This window comes from Mytilus galloprovincialis, chromosome 9 (assembly GCF_965363235.1).
Source record: "Mytilus galloprovincialis chromosome 9, xbMytGall1.hap1.1, whole genome shotgun sequence".
NCBI lineage: Eukaryota > Metazoa > Mollusca > Bivalvia > Mytilida > Mytilidae > Mytilus > Mytilus galloprovincialis.
The window spans coordinates 77,444,514-77,464,899 of NC_134846.1; the positions used below are offsets into that span (position 1 = coordinate 77,444,514).

The window sequence follows — 20,386 nt, forward strand, 5'->3', positions numbered from 1 at the left end:
TTATTGGATTTACATAGCAGTTTTTATATGACCCCAACATTTCCGGACAATTACTCTAGTATAAGTGAATAGAAATCTATGAAATTTAAATACAAGGTTTATGACCACAAAAGGAAAATTGGGATTGATTTTAAGGGCTATGGTCCCCACAGAATAGGAATTGGGGACCAAAAAAAAGGGCCCAAATAACGATTTTCTAGTTTCCAGAGACAAGAGCTTGTGGAATGGTGTATGCATCTCTTTGAAATTATACCACAAGTTTCCATACCACAAAGGAATGGTAAGGAATTGGGGGGGGGGTATGGCTTAAACCGTTTAGGAATAAGGGGCAAAACAAGGGGAAAACAAGGCTGTCCTTGTTAATTGACAATTACTTAAGTACAAAATATGATTTAAAAGCAGTGTAAGGGAGGTAATTCAAACACAACATGGTCCTATTGTCATGTCTGATATAAGGTCAACTTTTCATCGTCCCCTTGTCACAAAGTTTGGGGAAGCAACATAGGAACACCTAATTACCTGGTCCATATGTTAGTTGCATCATATAGTGATGAATCACTTGCTTCTAATCTTCATCAAATGTTGTGCTAGGATTCATAATGTTAGGATGAACTATGTTTAAAATCAATGTAAAGATTACCTGATAGTGTGATATAATTCGCTTTGTATTTGTTAACATAGGTACATAGTTTCCTGAGAGGAGTAGGCAAAGCCAAGATTAGGGTTGTCTGATATAGCATTTGAGGTAAACTAGTGGTCACAGCATAGCTTGCTCCTTATTTTCTATATCAACCAAACTCGCTACACTGGTTTCCAAAGATATTGAAATGGAACCATTCATAAAATAAAGCTTGAATCTCTATCTATTAAATGCCAGCTGATGTAAAAAGCTTTACTAAAAGTGAAGATTATGAAAGACATTATATTTCTTTATTTTTAAATGAAGGCTATACACCAATGAGACAGCTACACAACCACTATAAAACTAAACCATACCTAGAGGCTAGCATTAATGATCATAGGCTATACAATATATGAAAAACTAAATCATATAGGAAGTTGTGATTAGTTTCAACAACAACAAAATTAAATATCCCTAAATGACAAAAACAACTACAAGATAAAACAATTTGCAACCATTGATGAGAATCTTGACTTTTTTCTCTTCAGATTTTGACTTCCTCTCTCAGCCATGACCATTGGAATAATGAAAGGTTCAATAAAATCATTAATGAAAACATACCTTGCTCTATAATACCAAGATAATAAAAGCATATGTGTCCAGGTCAGTTGCAGATTCAGAATTTGAAAAAGAGGGAGTATGGGGCCCCAATATAGGCAAAGTTTGTGGAGTATGACATGGAAAAAGTCTATGGTAAACCATATATGTAGTTTCATGAGGGGGTGCAGGCACCCAGTTCCCTCTCCAAATTCCCCTCTGTCGGTACATCAATATTTAACAATGCCATATATCAAAGAACATTTACAGTACAGACAGTAGGCTCAAAATACATTTAAACATTTGATATATCATTTTTTTGTTTTACACTTTTAGGCTAAAATTAGAGCATGGATTTTAAACAGCTGAAAATTATCAAATTTAAAATTATCCAAATTTTCATATGAACCCATCCTTAAAGAATATCCTTATAAAAAAATGATAGAGAATAAATCAGGAGTGTATTAATTTTTGCAAGCTGAAATGTTGAAAGTATTTAATAATGAAGTTATATTACAATCATCACCAGATGGTCATGTACACCTTACAATCACTCCATACACTAAATATAATGGTCCTCATGCTTATAGTATCTGACAAAACCACACAAACAACATTAACCAATAAACCATGAAAATGAGGTCATGGTCATATGAACCTTGCCATATGACAGACAGACAAGTATACTTTATATCCTATATACTTATTCCATACACCAAATATAATATTGACACTAAATAGATCAAAATAGAGAGGTCCTATTGCCTATAGTATCTGAAAAATAGATGAAACCACAAACACTAAACATTGTCCACTGAACTATGAAAATGAGGTCAAGGTCATAAAATACGGCGGTTCCATTGCTTAAAAAACATCTGATACAACAAACATTAAATTGAGAATGGAAATGGGGAATGTGTCAAAAAGACAACAACTTGACCATAGAAGATCACAGAACAGACGACAGCAGAAGGTCACCAAAAGGTATACTAGTTCAGTGATAATGGACGTCATACTAAGGCAGCAACCATTTGATTTTCTGGGGGGGGGGGGGGCTATGGGTTTTTTTTGGAAAAAAAAGTTTGTTTCCAGTTTTTGGAGAAAAAAATAATTTGTTTTTGATTCTGAGAAAAAAAAAATTGTTTGTTTTACCCTCAGCTGCCACTATATGTAATGCTAAAATTGAAAGAAAAAAATTGTTTTTGACTTGTCGCGAAAAAAATAGATTGTTTTTCGCCGCAGGCGAAAAAAAAAATTTGTCCAGAAAAAAAAACCATAGCCCCCCCCCAGAAAATCAAATGGTTGCTGCCTAAACTCCGAATTATACACAAGAAACTAAAATTAAAAATGATACAAGACTAGCAAAGGCCAGAGGCTCCTGACTTGGGACAGGCGCAAAAATGCGGCGGGGTTAAACATGTTTTTGAAATATCAACCCCCCCCCCTATAACTTTAGCCAATGTAGAAAAGTAAACGCATAACAATAAGCACAGTAAAATTCAGTTCAAGAATAGTCCGAGTCCGATGTCAGAAGAGGTAACAAAAGAAAATACATAGAATAACAACAGACTACTAGCAGTTACTGACATGCCAGCTGTAGACCTCAATTAAACTGATTGAAGGATTATGTCTTAAGTTATCTCGAATGGGCGAGATGTCAATCTAATTGATCCTAATTAACATATTGATCTCTGATTTCGTTGTACTACATATGAGCTATAACGAAATTAAGAGATCAATGTTTTAATTAGATTGGGCAAGATGTTGGCTTTACAAAATAAATAGGAACATAGTTATCGAACCAGGAAAAATAGGTATTGTCGTGCTTATCATGTTTCAATTAATTATGTGATAGCTCCTACAATTTTCAACAAACAGCAAAATCCTAGGAAAATAAAGTGTACACAAATCTGGGACATAATAGGCTCTATATTCACACTGAGACTACTATAACCTCGGACTATAACAGTGTTTTAGTAGTCTGAAATTGACATACCCAAATATTAGTCTTACTTTTTCAGGGTAAATACTCCAAACATTTTCCAAATAATGTTATGGGAAATTAGACTTGCCAATTATATATATATTAAGTTGATTATTTTTGCATTTTCCACATACACAATTACCTTGCTAGTTTCCTGTAAAAAATGTATTAACTCAAGCCTGCAAAATAGCCCTTTTTTCTAAAGAAATGGCTTTTTTATCGGCACTAGCAATATAGTGAAATTGTTGCCAGCTTTGGAAAAATTGAAAATATGTTATTTCGCTGGCATGAGGTAAGCAAGGTTAGCGGAAGTCAAGTTAAAAACTCTTTTGTTTACACATATGCAATTCAAATAATAAACTATTAATTTAAAAGCAAGTTAAATTTAAACATTTTTTTTTGAAGCTATATGATTGACTTTGTTATAGTTTATGTTTTATCAAAAAGATACAATGAGAGTCATGAGATCATTTTAACCGTTTTTTTGTTGTTGTTTTTTATATGACATATACAGTTAAAAAGGTCTGAGATGTTATTCTTATGTAAACACATTGTAGCATTAGACTGACCGTCTGATTTCAGAAATTATTTCAACTATATGTTTTCATTGCAAACAAAAGGATGCTCAACGTCATGTTCTATTTTTTTTTTTCTAGTTATAAATTCACGAATTAATAGTTAAAGTCATAATAAACGAGTGACTGGGGAAAAATAATGTTATTCCAATTCTTGAACCAAAGCATACAAACATCATAAACTTAGTTTTCTGTGCACGATTTTATCATTTTTTTTTTTTCGCATAAATTTCGTATAATCGTCAATTTTTTTTTCTCAATCGGTCAGTGTTGTGAAATATAGCAGGTCGTGTTTTGAAGCCGAAGTTTAACGATTGTCACTTGTTTGTCAACAAACAACAAAAAGCCTGGTTAAGTACGTGTTTAACATATGCAATCAGATAATAGTTTATGTTAAGGACATCCATGCGTATTGCGATTACCGGATTTTTACGAGATGGGTCACACCAAGGATTTGTATATACAAATCCTTGGTCACACTGAGGTCACTTTGCATACGGAAAATATGTCGGTGAATTGCTTCCTGGAATGAAGCCGGCAATTTAAATAAAGTAAACTTCTTCTAAATATGAACAACTTAAAAAAAAATCTTCAGAAAAAAATATATGTACATAAGTTTTATAATGAAAACTATCTATTGAGTTATAAAAACATATATTTTTTTTTAATTTGAGGTTTCTTATGACTTTAATTACACTTTGACTGATGAATGTGTTAATAGTGGAGTAGCTTGCATGTATGCTCAGATGCTCAAGCATCCACATCAATTTGACAAAAAAAATATATTTTTTTTGTAATAATTATATAATGACATGATACACACGATGGTATCCGAATGTATATGAGAATAGCTTCCAATCATTTCCAAAGCAGTATGCGTGGTTTTTCCTTTGTGTAAACAAGATGGATAAAAAATCTGAAACATCATATCCTAATATCGTTTTCTTTGGCACGAAAGACATCGACTCTATTTTTAATGAAGTGTTTTTATTCCAGGACTCACGAATACCCTTTTCCATCTAGGTACAAATATTAATGTTGTTTTCAATAAAAGATCACCAGTGGATCCAATGTCCCCCGCATCCAAGATACATTTTTATGACCAAGTGGGCAAAAACTAAACAAAGCACTTTTTCTTTTGATGGGATTTGCATTTATAACTTATATTTCCAAGGGGCATATATTGGTTAAAAATATTTGATCAGGATTTATACTCCCATGTTTGAAAGACATTACTGCATGATGATATAAGTTTCACAAAAATCTGGCAAGAATTGTACAAATGACAGCGCTAACAAGACTGGACGGGCGGACGCCCCGTACTTCCATATCCTCTCGCAGCAATGAGTTAAGACAAGTAATCAAAAACCCCATTGGGAGGCTCAAATTCCAGGGAAAGGAGGGGGTGTCACTTCGGTTCCTATATTCCGGGCGAAGTTCCATATACAGAAGTGCGGCTGTATTGGGTTTGTTTTTGAGATGTCAAAGATAAGATTTGGTGTGAAACTTTTACATTAAATATTTCTGAATTTAATGATGGTAGTATTTCATAAAATTATGTTGGAAATATAATGGTGGGTATTTTGAAATTAAACGAAAATCTAACCAGTGTCAGATTCTAGGGGAATACACTGACATGCATACAGGAAAAATTTAATTTTCTGCATTAAAAAAGTCTCAAAAATTTTTGGACAGTTCGCATCAACATCGTTCCAACCCTGGCTACGCCACTGGTTAAACGACTATATGTGTCTCAAATATTGTTAGATGTTTTCTAATTTAACTACTTATATTTCAGTAATTATTTGATTCTTTTATGTTGGCAGTGCCTGGGACTAGTATTATAATCACAGGCAGTGCACATTTTCATCAAGTACTTTTGAAAGTGAATTTTAATTTATCTCTTTACAAAGAACTGGCAACACTGAAATTCACTATATTGCTAGCCATTTCTATAGAAATATGCTATTTTGCCGTTAAGAATGCAGATTTCTTTAATCAGAACCGGCAAAATAGCCACTGCCTAAAAAAATACATGTGGCTAGGTGAGCCATATAAAATGATTATCCCGGATAACCCGTTCGATTTCGGAATCGATTTTTGGTATTCTAATGTATCGACTGGTATCGCCTTTGTGCAAGGAACCAGCTTGCAACAGAATCAGCTGGCCAGGGTATCCAGCCAAACCCGGCGAATAATCTGATATCTGGGTCAGTCTGTTGAAAGAAAATGTGCTAGATGAAAGGAATAGTGTTGAGGAAGATAACATTTAGTCAAACAGGAAAGTGAGAGGAAGAGGTAATTCAGACTATTTGTTGCAAAATGATACGCAGTTTGTTTTTGTGACCCTGAACTCAACCGGCAGCAAATAAATTTTTGGGCTTGCATTTATTTAAAACAAAATGAGAACATAAACTGCATATATTACAATGATCCCTGTAAAGACATTTAATTGAATTAACACACCCTCTGCATCTTCAGTAAGTTTGGAAAATATTGATTTCTTTGAAATTCATAGGCGAATCCAAAAGGGGGGTTGGAGGGGCCTTCGTGTATTATTTGTGAAGTTGATACAGAATATTTATCAACAAGGTCTTGGTACCTTCCGATGAACTTTTTTTAGAAAGGACGAGATGTTCTTTGACAAACCCCTGGTTCATTAACTTTTTACTCAGACTGATGACGTTTTACAAAGTCTGAGTAGGAGCTGCAAGCTCTTGAATATCTAATAAGTTGGGAAATATATATCCCATATGCAGGTGAAGTTGGTATATTGCTACTAAGGTGGGGGAAATTTATAATTTCAAAATTAAAATCGTCTCGTTTGTCATAGATTCTGGTACTGAGATGACTGTGTAAGTCAAATTCGAGATATAAGTCTAAAAATGAGGCGGAGGAAGCCGTGTCTGTTGTTTCTTTAATCTCTAGTTCTGGGGGATATATTATAATCACAGGCAGTGCACATTTTCATCAAGTACTTTTGAAAGTGAATTTTAATTTATCTCTTTACAAAGAACTGGCAACACTGAAATTCACTATATTGCTAGCCATTTCTATAGAAATATGCTGTTTTGCCGTTAAGAATGCAGATTTCTTTAATCAGAACCGGCAAAATAGCCACTGCCTAAAAAAATACATGTGGCCAGGTGAGCCATATAAAATGATTATCCCGGATAACCCGTTCGATTTCGGAATCGATTTTTGGTATTCTAATGTATCGACTGGTATCTTCTTTGTGCAAGGAACCAGCTTGCAACAGAATCAGCTGGCCAGGGTATCCAGCCAAACCCGGCGAATAATCTGATATCTGGGTCAGTCTGTTGAAAGAAAATGTGCTAGATGAAAGGAATAGTGTTGAGGAAGATAACATTTAGTCAAACAGGAAAGTGAGAGGAAGAGGTAATTCAGACTATTTGTTGCAAAATGATACGCAGTTTGTTTTTGTGACCCTGAACTCAACCAGCAGCAAATAAATTTTTGGGCTTGCATTTATTTAAAACAAAATGAGAACATAAACTGCATATATTACAATGATCCCTGTAAAGACATTTAATTGAATTAACACACCCTCTGCATCTTCAGTAAGTTTGGAAAATATTGATTTCTTTGAAATACATAGGCGAATCCAAAAGGGGGGTTGGAGGGGCCTTCGTGTATTATTTGTGAAGTTGATACAGAATATTTATCAACAAGGTCTTGGTACCTTCCGATGAACTTTTTTTAGAAAGGACGAGATGTTCTTTGACAAACCCCTGGTTCATTAACTTTTTACTCAGACTGATGACGTTTTACAAAGTCTGAGTAGGAGCTGCAAGCTCTTGAATATCGAATAAGTTGGGAAATATATATCCCATATGCAGGTGAAGTTGGTATATTGCTACTAAGGTGGGGGAAATTTATAATTTCAAAATTAAAATCGTCTCGTTTGTCATAGATTCTGGTACTGAGATGACTGTGTAAGTCAAATTTGAGATACAAGTCTAAAAATGAGGCGGAGGAAGCCGTGTCTGTTGTTTCTTTAATCTCTAGTTCTGGGGGATATATTAATGGAACCCAATCAGAAAAGTTCGGATTGTTTATGGAAAGAACATCATCAATATATCTGAAAGTGAAATTAAATAATCTGGCTTCTTTGATCCTCTTGTTTTTGACAAGTGTCTGTATATTATAGAGGATCTAAAACCGATCATCCAAGTACTAAGTTACTTATTCAATATGGTGCCCATTAAAGATGTGAGGATGTTTTTGAATACCACTGCATCTAGTCCGAGATTGCTTTGACATCCAACATCTACATGTATAATGTATTTTGCCAGACAAGCTTGGGATATCAGAGCTTGTCCCATATAAAAAGTGGATATTTGCCCATCATAAGTGTTGTGCTGCTTCTTTGCTGCTGGATCTGACTGACTGACAGCCTTAATTTGATCATAAATCTGGCCCCAAAATTTGTTCATTTTTAATTGACATCTCTTCATTTATGTACGTTTCATCTACATTGTTGTACCTGCCACCCTTTATTTTCTCAAATTTGGAAGGTTTGCACAGTGACCCATTGATACTGGCATATGAAATTTCATTTTCAAATGGATGTCAAGTAACAAGAGATTTTGCGGCCTTGAGCCTTCCTTGCCAAACATGATAACAATCAGAACACTCTCAGCAATTCAGCTTATTTGTGATGTAAATGAATGATTTGTTAGATTATGTATTCATAATGACCCAGGGTCATTTGATTAATTCAGCTCCCACAATTTATTGCACCTTACTTTTTATACGCCCGTCGTCTTTTAGACGGGACGTATTATGGTATACCGTTGTCCGTCCGTCCGTCCGTCGTCCACACTTCGGACAATAACTCAAAAACACTTTCATCAATTTCCATGAAACTTAAGTGAATTATTTATATCTATTGACGTAAGCTCCCTTTCGTTTTTTTTTAATTTCAGATTTTAAGTTTTGGATTTATGGGGCTTTATTCATAAAAAAGGGGGGATTTTCAACACTTCGGACAATAACTCGAAAAGGCTTTCACCAATGTCCATGAAACTTTGGTGAATTGTTTATATCTATTGATGTAAGCTCCCTTTCAATTTTTATAAATTTCAGATTTTAAGTTTTGGATTTATGGGGCTTTATTCATTAAAAAAAGGGGGATTTTCAACACTTCGGACAATAACTCAAAAAGGCTTTCACCAATGTCACAAAATTTTATGCAACTTTGATAAATTGTTTATATCTATTGACATAAGCTCCCTTTCCATTTTTATAAATTTTAGATTTTACGTTTTCTTAAGTAATGAATTTTTATACTTAAAAAAGGGGGATTTTATGAAACTTTGGTGAATATATTAATGTAACATCCCTTTTGATTTGTATATATATTTCTAGTTGATCATATAAATTCATTTAAAGCATAAAAGACAAGTTAAAAGAGCAACGGGCGTATCATGCGCTAAAGCGCAGCCCTTTATTCTTGTTGGTCACATGACAAACTTTCAAAGTGAAAGTTCAAATGCTGGAATCAATGGGCAGCAATGCCAAAGTAAGATCTGCAAATTAGTTCATATGACCATAAATGCCTTAAGAAGTTATTGTCTTTTAAGAAAAAAAGTCGTAATTTGTTCACCTAGTTAGCTTACATTTAAAAAAAACTTCTCTTTTGAAATTGCTGAATTAATTTCATGCATTGTTTGCAATAATGATTATTAAAGAATGATGAAAAAAATATGATGAAATTGATTACATGATCAGTTTATCCTTATGGGAAAATTTTTAAAGATGTATTTTTGAGCAACAAAGTTGTAAAAGGAAGCCAATGAATTAAACCATGGCCAATGCATTTAGATCAGCTGTTTGTCTTGTAAAGATTGAGGGCAAGGATGGTTACAATAACAGGTCATTGTATGACCTTCAACAATGAGAAAAACCTATACTCTAATATGTTTGTTATGAGAGTGGTACACAGATTTGGTTGATTGTTTATCGACAATAGTTCTACAATGGTATTCATCTAAAATCAATTTGTACTGGAAATTTCAGAAGCGATGAGCTGAAGTAGCCACCCTTAAATGTATTCCAGTGAGAACCCTGTTCCACCTTTGTATTTGAATTGTCATGTGGGATTTCTTTAATATATGTGTGTTTGTTATTTACTTTAAAATGGAAAAAATAGACTTACTTTCTTTTCTAGCTTTTGAACAACTCTGGATGTAAATTTCTTCAATGAGATTCTTTCTTTTTCATCCTTTGCATTATGTATATTTCAGGTGAGACAGCAGAAATATGCCCAGGACAAGAAATGGGAAAAAGGGTGTTGTTAAAAGGAAAGAAATTGAGGAGGACCATCTTAAAATCTTCAAAAAGACAGTACCATGTGGGAGATACAAGGTAAAATACAATATTAATAATGTAGTATCAAGTGGGAGATACAAGGTAAAATACAATATTGATAATGTAGTATCATGTGGGTGATACAATGTAAAATACAATATTGATAATGTAGTATCATGTGGGAGATACAAGGTAAAATACAATGTTAATAATGTAGTATCAAGTGGGAGATACAAGGTAAAATGCAATATTAATAATGTAGTATCAAGTGGGAGATGCAAGGTAAAATACAATATTAATAATGTAGTATCAAGTGGGAGATACAAGGTAAAATACAATATTAATAATGTAGTATCAAGTGGGAGATACAAGGTAAAATACAATGTTAATAATGTAGTATCAAGTGGGAGATACAAGGTAAAATACAATATTGATAATGTAGTATCAAGTGGGAGATACAAGGTAAAATACAATATTAATAATGTAGTATCATGTGGGGGATACAAGGTAAAATAAAATATTGATAATGTAGTATCATGTGGGGGATACAAGGTAAAATACAATATTGATAATGTAGTATCAAGTGGGAGATACAAGGTAAAATACAATATTAATAATGTAGTATCATGTGGGGGATACAAGGTAAAATAAAATATTGATAATGTAGTATCATGTGGGGGATACAAGGTAAAATACAATATTGATAATGTAGTATCATGTGGGAGATACAAGGTAAAATACAATATTAATAATGTAGTATCATGTGGGAGATACAAGGTAAAATACAATATTGATAATGTAGTATCAAGTGGGAGATACAAGGTAAAATACAATATTAATAATGTAGTATCAAGTGGGAGATACAAGGTAAAATACAATGTTAATAATGTAGTATCAAGTGGGAGATACAAGGTAAAATACAATGTTAATAATGTAGTATCAAGTGGGAGATACAAGGTAAAATACAATGTTAATAATGTAGTATCAAGTGGGAGATACAAGGTAAAATACAATATTGATAATGTAGTATCAAGTGGGGGATACAAGGTAAAATAAAATATTGATAATGTAGTATCATGTGGTTGATACAAGGTAAAATACAATATTGATAATGTAGTATCAAGTGGGAGATACAAGGTAAAATACAATATTAATAATGTAGTATCATGTGGGGGATACAAGGTAAAATAAAATATTAATAATGTAGTATCATGTGGGAGATACAAGGTAAAATACAATATTGATAATGTAGTATCAAGTGGGAGATACAAGGTAAAATACAATATTAATAATGTAGTATCAAGTGGGTGATACAAGGTAAAATACAATATTGATAATGTAGTATCAAGTGGGAGATACAAAGTAAAATACAATATTGATAATGTAGTATCAAGTAGGAGATACAAGGTAAAATACAATATTAATAATGTAGTATCAAGTGGGAGATACAAGGTAAAATACAATATTAATAATGTAGTATCAAGTGGGAGATAGAAGGTAAAATACAATATTAATAATGTAGTATCTCTTTGTATTGGATATCCATGTGTTCATTTTCATTGTTATTTAGATTAGACAGTGGTGTTTTCTGTTTGAATGGTTTTAAATTACTAAATTTTGGGGCCCTTTATAGCTTGCTGTTTGGTGTGAGCCAAGGCTCCGTGTTGAAGGCCTTACCTTGACCTATAATGATTTACTTTTATAAATTGTTTTTTGGATGGAGAGTGAATGTGTCATTGGCACTCATACCACATCTTCCTATATTTATAAACCCATATCTCAAGAACATTAATGTATCTTGTCAGATGCTTGTGATGGAATTGCATACAATTTTAAAGTAGGTCAACATGACATGTGTTTTATGCTTGAAGGACTTGAAGATAATCTTTTGAAATCAGATTCACATCTATGAAACACTACTATATTAAAGTTAATAATGTTCATGCATTCAGACAAAGATACAAAATATGCATGGTTTTTACCTGCTATTTATCATTAATAAAATTGTAAATGTTCAATGAATGTTTGTTTTGGATTATCGTGTAACTTCAAATATTACATGCATTTTAGTAAAATGAACAAGGTTAGTATCTTAAAAGTATATTTGTAGGACATGTATAGTTGACTGACTTTAACTATATATTGAATATTATATTTGTGTAACATATTTTATTGATATGTGATATATTAATACACAGATATCAAATTCAAAACAAACTTTTTGATATATTCTTGTTATTTTTGTATATTTGTATACACAGTTTCTGAGTGTTAGTTTTTTTTATTGACGGTTCCTGAGACACAAGGAGCCAGATGGGATGAATCCCTGAAATATATCTATTAATATTTATATTTTTAGCTCACCTGGCCTGAAGGGCCAAGTGAGCTTTTCCCATCACTTTGCGTCCGTCGTCCGTCGGCGTCCGTCGTCGTTAACTTTTACAAAAATCTTCTCCTCTGAAACTGCCGGGCCAAATTAAACCAAACCTGGCCACAATCATCATTGGGGTATCTAGTTTAAAAAATGTGTCCGGTGACCCGCCCAACCAACCAAGATGGCCGCCATGGCTAAAAATAGAACATAGGGGTAAAATGCAGTTTTTGGCTTATAACTCAAAAACCAAAGCATTTAGAGCAAATCTGACATGGGGTAAAATTGTTCATCAGGTCAAGATCTATCTGCCCTGAAATTTTCAGATGAATCGGACATTCCGTTGTTTGGTTGCTGCCCCTGAAATGGTAATTTTAAGGAAATTTTGCTGTTTTTGGTTATTATCTTGAATATTATTATAGATAGAGATAAACTGTAAACAGCAATAATGTTCAGCAAAGTAAGATCTACAAATAAGTCAACATGACCAAAATGGGCAGTTGACCACTTTAGGAGTTATTGCCCTTTATAGTCAATTTTTAACCATTTTTCGTAAATCTTAGTAATCTTTTAGAAAAATCTTCTCCTCTGAAACTACTGGGCCAAATTTAACCAAACATAGCCATAATCATCATTTGGGTATCTAGTCAAAAAATTGTGTCCGGTAACTCGGCCAACAAACCAAGATGGCCGCCATGGCTAAAAATAGAACATAGGGGTAAAATGCAGTTTTTGGCTTATAACTCAAAAACCAAAGCATTTAGAGCAAATCTGATTGGAAGTAAAATTGTTGATCAGGTCATGATCTATCTGCCGTGGAATTTTCAGATGAATCGGATAATCGGTTGTTAGGTTGCTGCCCCTGAATTGGTAATTTTGAGGAAATTTTGCTGTTTTTTTGTTATTATCTTGAATATTATTATAGATAGAGATAAACTGTAAACAGAAATAATGTACAGCAAAGTAAGAACTAAAAATAAGTCAGTATGACCAAAATAGTCAATTGACCCCCTAAGGAGTTATTGCCCTTCATAGTCAATTTTTAACAATTTTCTTAAAATTTGAAGATTTTCAATAACATTTTCCACAGAAAGTACTGTTATAGATAGAGATAATTGTAAGCAGCAAGAATGTTTAGTAAAGTAAGATCTACAAACACATCACTATCACCAAAACACAATTTTGTCATGAATCCATCTGTGTCCATTGTTTAATATTCACATAGACCAAGGTGAGCGACACAGGCTCTTTAGAGCCTCTAGTTGTTCAAATTAATGCATTCTTTAATAAGAATTCTTCAAGAAAAATCATGCCTGCATTTATCAAGCAAATGTGTGGTTTGTTGGAATAAGATTTTTTCATTGATTTCTTTTTCTAAAGAACTTTATTATATATCTTTAACACATTCAACCATGGTTTCAGTTATAGAGAGTCCAATAAGGTTTATCCCTAATATAGAATGTCTAAAATAGAGAGTATTCATCAAATTACTCTTCATCATGTTTCTTTGACATTAATGTGTACATGTTTCAGTAATATATTATATTGTTATGAATCCATAGCTGCGTATTATCACACCATAATTTCATCAATGTGGTGACCAGCTGAAACTTGTAGCCCTCTCCTTACAGAGTTCTCTAAAACATGTAGTCTGAAGGTTTTGACTACCAAAATTGAGAAAATTGTTGCACCCACAGTTTTGGTATTTTGCAATAGAATTATCAGTGAGTGCCAACAGAATTTCAATAAAGGACCACCTGGAAGAACTCTACATTGACCTCTAGATGTCTTGATTTTTTGTTGTTGGGTTTCTGTCTTATTTGGGTATTATAATACTTCTTTTTGAACAGTTTGAGATTTATAATGTTCATTTTCTATTTGCACACAAAATGCATTTAAAAATGTTCAATATTTTTGTAGACTACAAACTTAGGAATTTTTGAAGACTTAGAGAAGACTGAAAAACGTCTACAGTACATACATGCTAGAAATGAGAGACGACTCTGCTCAGATGAAGGTATCAAAGTATAATAAAAACTAATGATATCTGATAAAATTATTTTAAGTCTGTTAACATAACTAACTTAGTTAATATTTAGGACTTTTTAAGGAGTTAGAACCTGTATTTTCACTAGTAAGATCTTGTTATTCTTTTCACACCTCTTAAACATGTTAAATGCTAGCTATTAATATTGTCTCATTTCATGAAATGCTAATTTTATTTTCTCTTTTTGAAAATTTTATTGGTAGTGAGGTATTTACTCTTGGAAACTCATATTTGGTGTTCTAGACTACATGGGAAAGCATATTTCTATCCTGTGTCTTATTGTATGTGAATTGCTTGTTTCCAATGTATAAACTTTCTTTGTTTTCTCTAGTCTAAGTACATGTACTATAAGTTTTTTTTGTTTGTTTGTTTCCTTGGTTTTTGATTATAGGAGTCATGTTTACTAAAAGAAACATACACCCTTAACAAACAAATATTGATTAAAAAGTAGATTGAACAAGCAGATTTAGTTGACATTACACAATAGATATTATTCAATGTTACCATTTTCAATAATTAATGAAACCGAGTTGACATGGTTTTTTTTCTTTTAGATAATCAACAAGAGAACTCAACAAACAAGATAGCAGAATTGAAACAAGAGAAACAACAAATGAAAGAAGAAATAGCATTGTTGAAATTAAAGATTGATGTTCTGTTAAATACGGTTTGTATTTTAGAAAGTTTAAATTGATTTTTGACATGTTTGAAGGAGTGTTTCAATGTGCAAAGAGGGCTGTTCAATAACAAGCTGAATTAAGTCAGAAAATTGATTACCGCACTGAATGAGTGAAAAGTAAAAACACAAAAATACTGAACTCCGAGGAAAATTCAAAAAGGAAAGTCCCAAATCAAATGGCAAAATCAAAAGTTCAAACGCATCAAATGAATGGATAACAACTGTCATATTCCTGATTTGGTACAGGCATTTTCTTAGGTAGAAAATGGTGGATTGAACCTGGTTTTATAGCTAGCTAAACCTCTCACTTGTATGACAGTCGCATCAAATTCCATTATATTGTCAACGATGCGTGAACAAAACAAACAGACACAATAGGTAAAAATGTCAAAAATAGGGGTACAGCAGTCAACATTGTGTTATCATCTTAATCACTATAAAAACAACAAATGTAACGAAGAAGCACAAAAAGGCATACATCAAATTTAACATCCTCATTTTGTGAAGTTCAAAGGAATTTATGTATTTGTTGTGAATGAAATAACAACCAAAAAAAAACCTTCAAAATTGTATTTAATCAAAAACCTCAACTTCAAAACAATGAAGCAAAATAAAAATGGATGCTGCTATGTTGAACCCAGCCACTTTTTTGTGTCTGTCCCAAGCCTGAGGTCTTTGTTAGTCTTGTATGATTTTTTATTTAAGTCATTTAGTACAATACCAGTACTGAAACTGTGAATATTTGTTACCAATAATAAATAACATATAACCAATGTCAGTTGATGGTTACTGGCTGCTCTAATTCTCAAATGTAAAGAATATATCACATATTTTTAAAATTGCCTGATTCTTGTGAGAATTATTGCTTAAACCAGTGTTTTTGTACTTTTAGTTGGCACAGGCTACCGCTGTCACCAATTACCAAAATGATGAGCTGAAAAGACTCAGAGCTCAAATTGGAAACACCTAGGAAGACCACAGAATAAAGACCTATAGATCTGATTGTTCAGTTATAGTTCATGGATGAACTGTTTTGATGATTCTGTTCAATTGCAATTGTATTTTATCTGAATTTTTTTAGAAGTTTAAATTTTTTTTTGAGATTTTGATTTTTCTTCTTCTTTTTATCAACTTTAAATCAAATGGAACTTGAAATTTGAACCATTGTATTTTTTTTATATTAGAATTTTGTTAGATAAGATATTAAGATAAAAACTTTAAATTTTAACATATTAGTGAATTAAACTTTTGATAACATTGCAAATTTTCATATTGACTTGGTTATTTGTTTAGATTAGGAAGAAGCCATACACAACTCAATGAAACTAAAAACCAAGACAATATAGAAATACAAAATATATATCGATTAGCACAAATGTATTTATGTATACATTGTAATTGAAGATATATGTACTTTTTGTACAGATTAGCCAAGTTCGTGTGAATTTTACCATTGGCACTAAATACTGTGTAAAATTCATATCATAGTGGTTTCAATATATAGTATAAAAAGTTTTGTTTAAAATATTTGCAAGTTTACGACCTCAAATGACAAGGTTTTTTTTATTTTGTGAATTTGAGCTATGATTTATGGCACTGAAAATTTAAAAGAAGTTAGCAGAGCCATTTATATATTTGTCATGGGGATTTTGTACTATTTTTCTCTAAACCCATCACTTTTTTTTAAGGATATATTTGCTATATTGATAGCTTTAAATAACATATGAAATAGGCTTTAAAATTGTTATTTTTTGTTAAAACTGTCAAAAGTTTGAAGTACTTATATTGGTTAAAGGTTTATACTGTTCTGTGATATTTTAAGAATATTGTTAATTGACAGCAATTATTGTTACACAGTCAATATTTTTTTATAAGAACTTAAAATTTTTTAAATGAATCTGTTTATCATCCTTTTATTGTTGTTCTACTTGACATAATTGACCTAATAAAATTAGCACATAAAACTTGCATATAACTTTTAAAGTAGTTATTAAATGAGATTAGAAATATAGAAAACCAAAGTTATATTATATTTATTGCGAAAACATAAATTAATCAATGATTGATAGATTTCTCTTAGAAGAAATTTAAAGGTGTGAGTGAATAAACTACACCGTTATATTTTTTCAATTGGACAAATGAACTGCCAAAAGTTTAAATGGACAGGTAACTATCAGGTGAATCTATGGAAAGGTATAATTTGGTTCGCAATAACATGTGTTTATTCTCAGAAAAAAGACACCCACACAGAACAATTTAGGAATTTAGGATATCAAAATCTTCATACTTTCATTTATAAAAAACTGAAAAATAAGGAAGATTTATTATTTGGTAGATAAACCATTTTATTTGAACATCTTTTTGGGGCAAGTTTAATGTACATGTGTTTAATATGGACAAGTTTAATGTACATGTGAAAAATGATGTGTTAAACATGGGCAAGTTTAATGTACATGTATTTAACATTGGCAAGTTTAATGTACATGTGTTTAACATGTACAAGTTTAATTTAAATGTGTTTAACATGTACAAGTTTAATGTACACATGTTCAACATGCACAAGTTTAATGTACATGTGAAAAATGATGGTGTTAAACATGGGCAAGTTTAATGTAGATCTGTTTCTATATGGACAAGTTTAATGCACATGTGTTTAACTTTGGCAAATTTAATGTACATGTGTTAAACATTGGCAAATTTAATCTAGATCTGTTAGATATGGACAAGACAAATGTACATGTGTTTGATATAAACATGTACATGTATGTGTTCAGCATATCTTTGTTGAATATACATATGTAGAGACTTTTGAGATTATAAGAAGAGCAAAGGAATCTTCAGCTAGTTAATTGGTATGTACAGTGTATAGGATTAATTAATTAAAAATTTTGATAACTTTTAGTTAAGTCATGTTTAAAAGAATGAAGAAAAAAAAGGCAAAATATCATTTATATTTTCTTGAATGAAGGTGTTTTCCCATGTATTGCAAGGCAGCATTCTAAGCTTCAATGACAGGGATATATTGTTCAAAACAATAAAATGTGCATTTTACTCACAGCTTATTTGTTTATTAACATTTATGTTGCAAAATATAGGATCATATTTCCTTGTTTAGAAAATACTAATGTTTACAACTAAAGTTCTGTATTTTGACCTTATGATAACTGTTGTTTAATGATATTTTATGAATAGACAAGGTATATGTTTAAGAGTTTATGATACAAAATTTTACCAAAGCCCCGAATACAATTCTGGTACAATTTTTGATGTTTCCATTACTTGGTGTGAAACTTTCAAGCAGTTAGTACCCGTAATAATATTTCCTGCTTTTCGCTTAAGTATATGCTGATGTTTTTTCCTATTCATAAATATAGCCATGACTTGATGCTCTTTATATAAAAAAAAAAATCTTCTGCTAGTTTTTGTGTAAAATTGACAATAATAAAAAAATACAACATATAATATTATACCTTTTTGTATAATGTAATTAGATGATATGAGATGTAGAACAACAGGGTTTTTCTTCTACGTTATTGTTCCCAGTAAATTAGGATTTTCTTATAAATTTATAGAAAATTTGTAATTACTATAAAAGCACTTTTGTTTGTGAATACTAATTTTTGTGGTTTGTAAAATCAATGGTTTGAATCTGATGTTTAAAGATGAATACATTTGGACTAATGGAAAATATGTTATTGCATTAGGTACTAATTTTTTTTGATGAAGGAAACCAAGAAAGCCACGAAATTGTACACCATAAACAATTATACTTTCACAGTAATCACTGATGTTATGTCTGCTTGTTGTTTGTGTTTTTCAAAGATATGTTCAGGGATTATTATATACTGTGCCATTATTTCAATTATAGGAATATTTCATCTTTCTATAAATAGTCTGGAAAATCATGTTACTGCTCATAATTTATTAAATCACAAAGAATATTTTTTAACTTGGAATACTTTTTAATGTTTAAGGTATATGAGCAGAAAACTCTTATTAAAGCTGAGAAAATAATAATTATATGATTCAAATTTCAGTACAGTGTACAAGAAAAAATATTTGAAAATAAGTATACATACTCCTCATGTTTGAAAGATTTAAAATGTTTTGTTTTAGAGGATCTTGTAATGTATATTTTTGTCTGTTGTTTTGTTCTTGTGCTTCTTTGATCATACATGTTTAAATGATTTCTTAGGTTTCATAGGTACATCTAATTTCAAAGTGAAAATTATAAGATCATTTTCATGGTATAGATTGTCATGGGTATTTAGGATTTTCTCTTTTGTATTAATTATGAGCTTTCATTTTTTTGTTAGAACTTAAATTTTGAACACAGCACAGCCTGCATATTTTAACAGATATAGAAAGGATTTTCATTAGCATGTCACTTGATGTGGTCATGCAAGATATAAAAATTGCATTTTATTACCTTTAGAAAAAATTAAATCTTATTTTTATAGTCTGATATACAAGTTTGTTATTTAAATGACTTTGTACCATTTTGGAAATTTGCAGAGGGTACTGTGTATAAGAAATTTATAATAATGAGACCACAACACATTTGCTGAAAAAACAATTTATTTGAAGAAATAAAGATCAAATGTTGAATATTTATATACAGATGGTGATTTGATCATTACACAATGTGACATTGTATGGGGATAGTGAAAGCCTTTCCACACAATGTGACAATGTGTAAAGATAAGGTATTAGGAAGCATAAAGTGTGACATTGTGCAGAAATCGTGACAGTCACTCCACACAATGTGATAATGTGTACAGACAAGGTATTGGGGAAACCATAAATTGTGACAATGTTTGCAAGTCACCTAACTTAATCCTCAATGTTAATTATTATATAGCTAAAAATAAATATTGTTTTGTATTTTGATACTCTTGTTACTCGATTCTTTAAATACTAAAAGTTGTTGTTGTAACTTCAAAATTAAAGTCATTAAAGTATAGAAAACATATGGTCTAGTTTGTTATTTTTAATGTGTTTTATATAGGTAAAAAAGAACTACTTTTACTACCTTCAAAACAACACATCCAGAAATTAATTTGATCACAAAACCTCAGGAGTCTAATTTCAGGAATTTTGATTAATATAATGTTGAAAGTCTAAAAGATAAAGGTTTTACTACGAGTATCACATAAACTTTACATTTATAAGGATCCA

At 31.5% G+C, this 20,386-nt stretch overlaps 1 protein-coding gene across 1 annotated transcript; it reads left to right on the top strand.

Moving 5' to 3' along the window:
* Positions 1–7,003: 7,003 nt before the first annotated feature.
* On the top strand, positions 7,004–20,180 carry LOC143046013 (uncharacterized). The gene is made up of 5 exons (XM_076218951.1): positions 7,004–7,177; positions 10,048–10,168; positions 14,403–14,499; positions 15,084–15,196; positions 16,101–20,180. The coding sequence occupies exons 2-5, from the start codon at positions 10,064–10,066 to the stop codon at positions 16,176–16,178; spliced, it is 393 nt and encodes a 130-aa protein (XP_076075066.1). The 5' UTR covers positions 7,004–7,177; positions 10,048–10,063; the 3' UTR covers positions 16,179–20,180.
* The last annotated feature ends 206 nt before the right edge of the window (positions 20,181–20,386 follow it).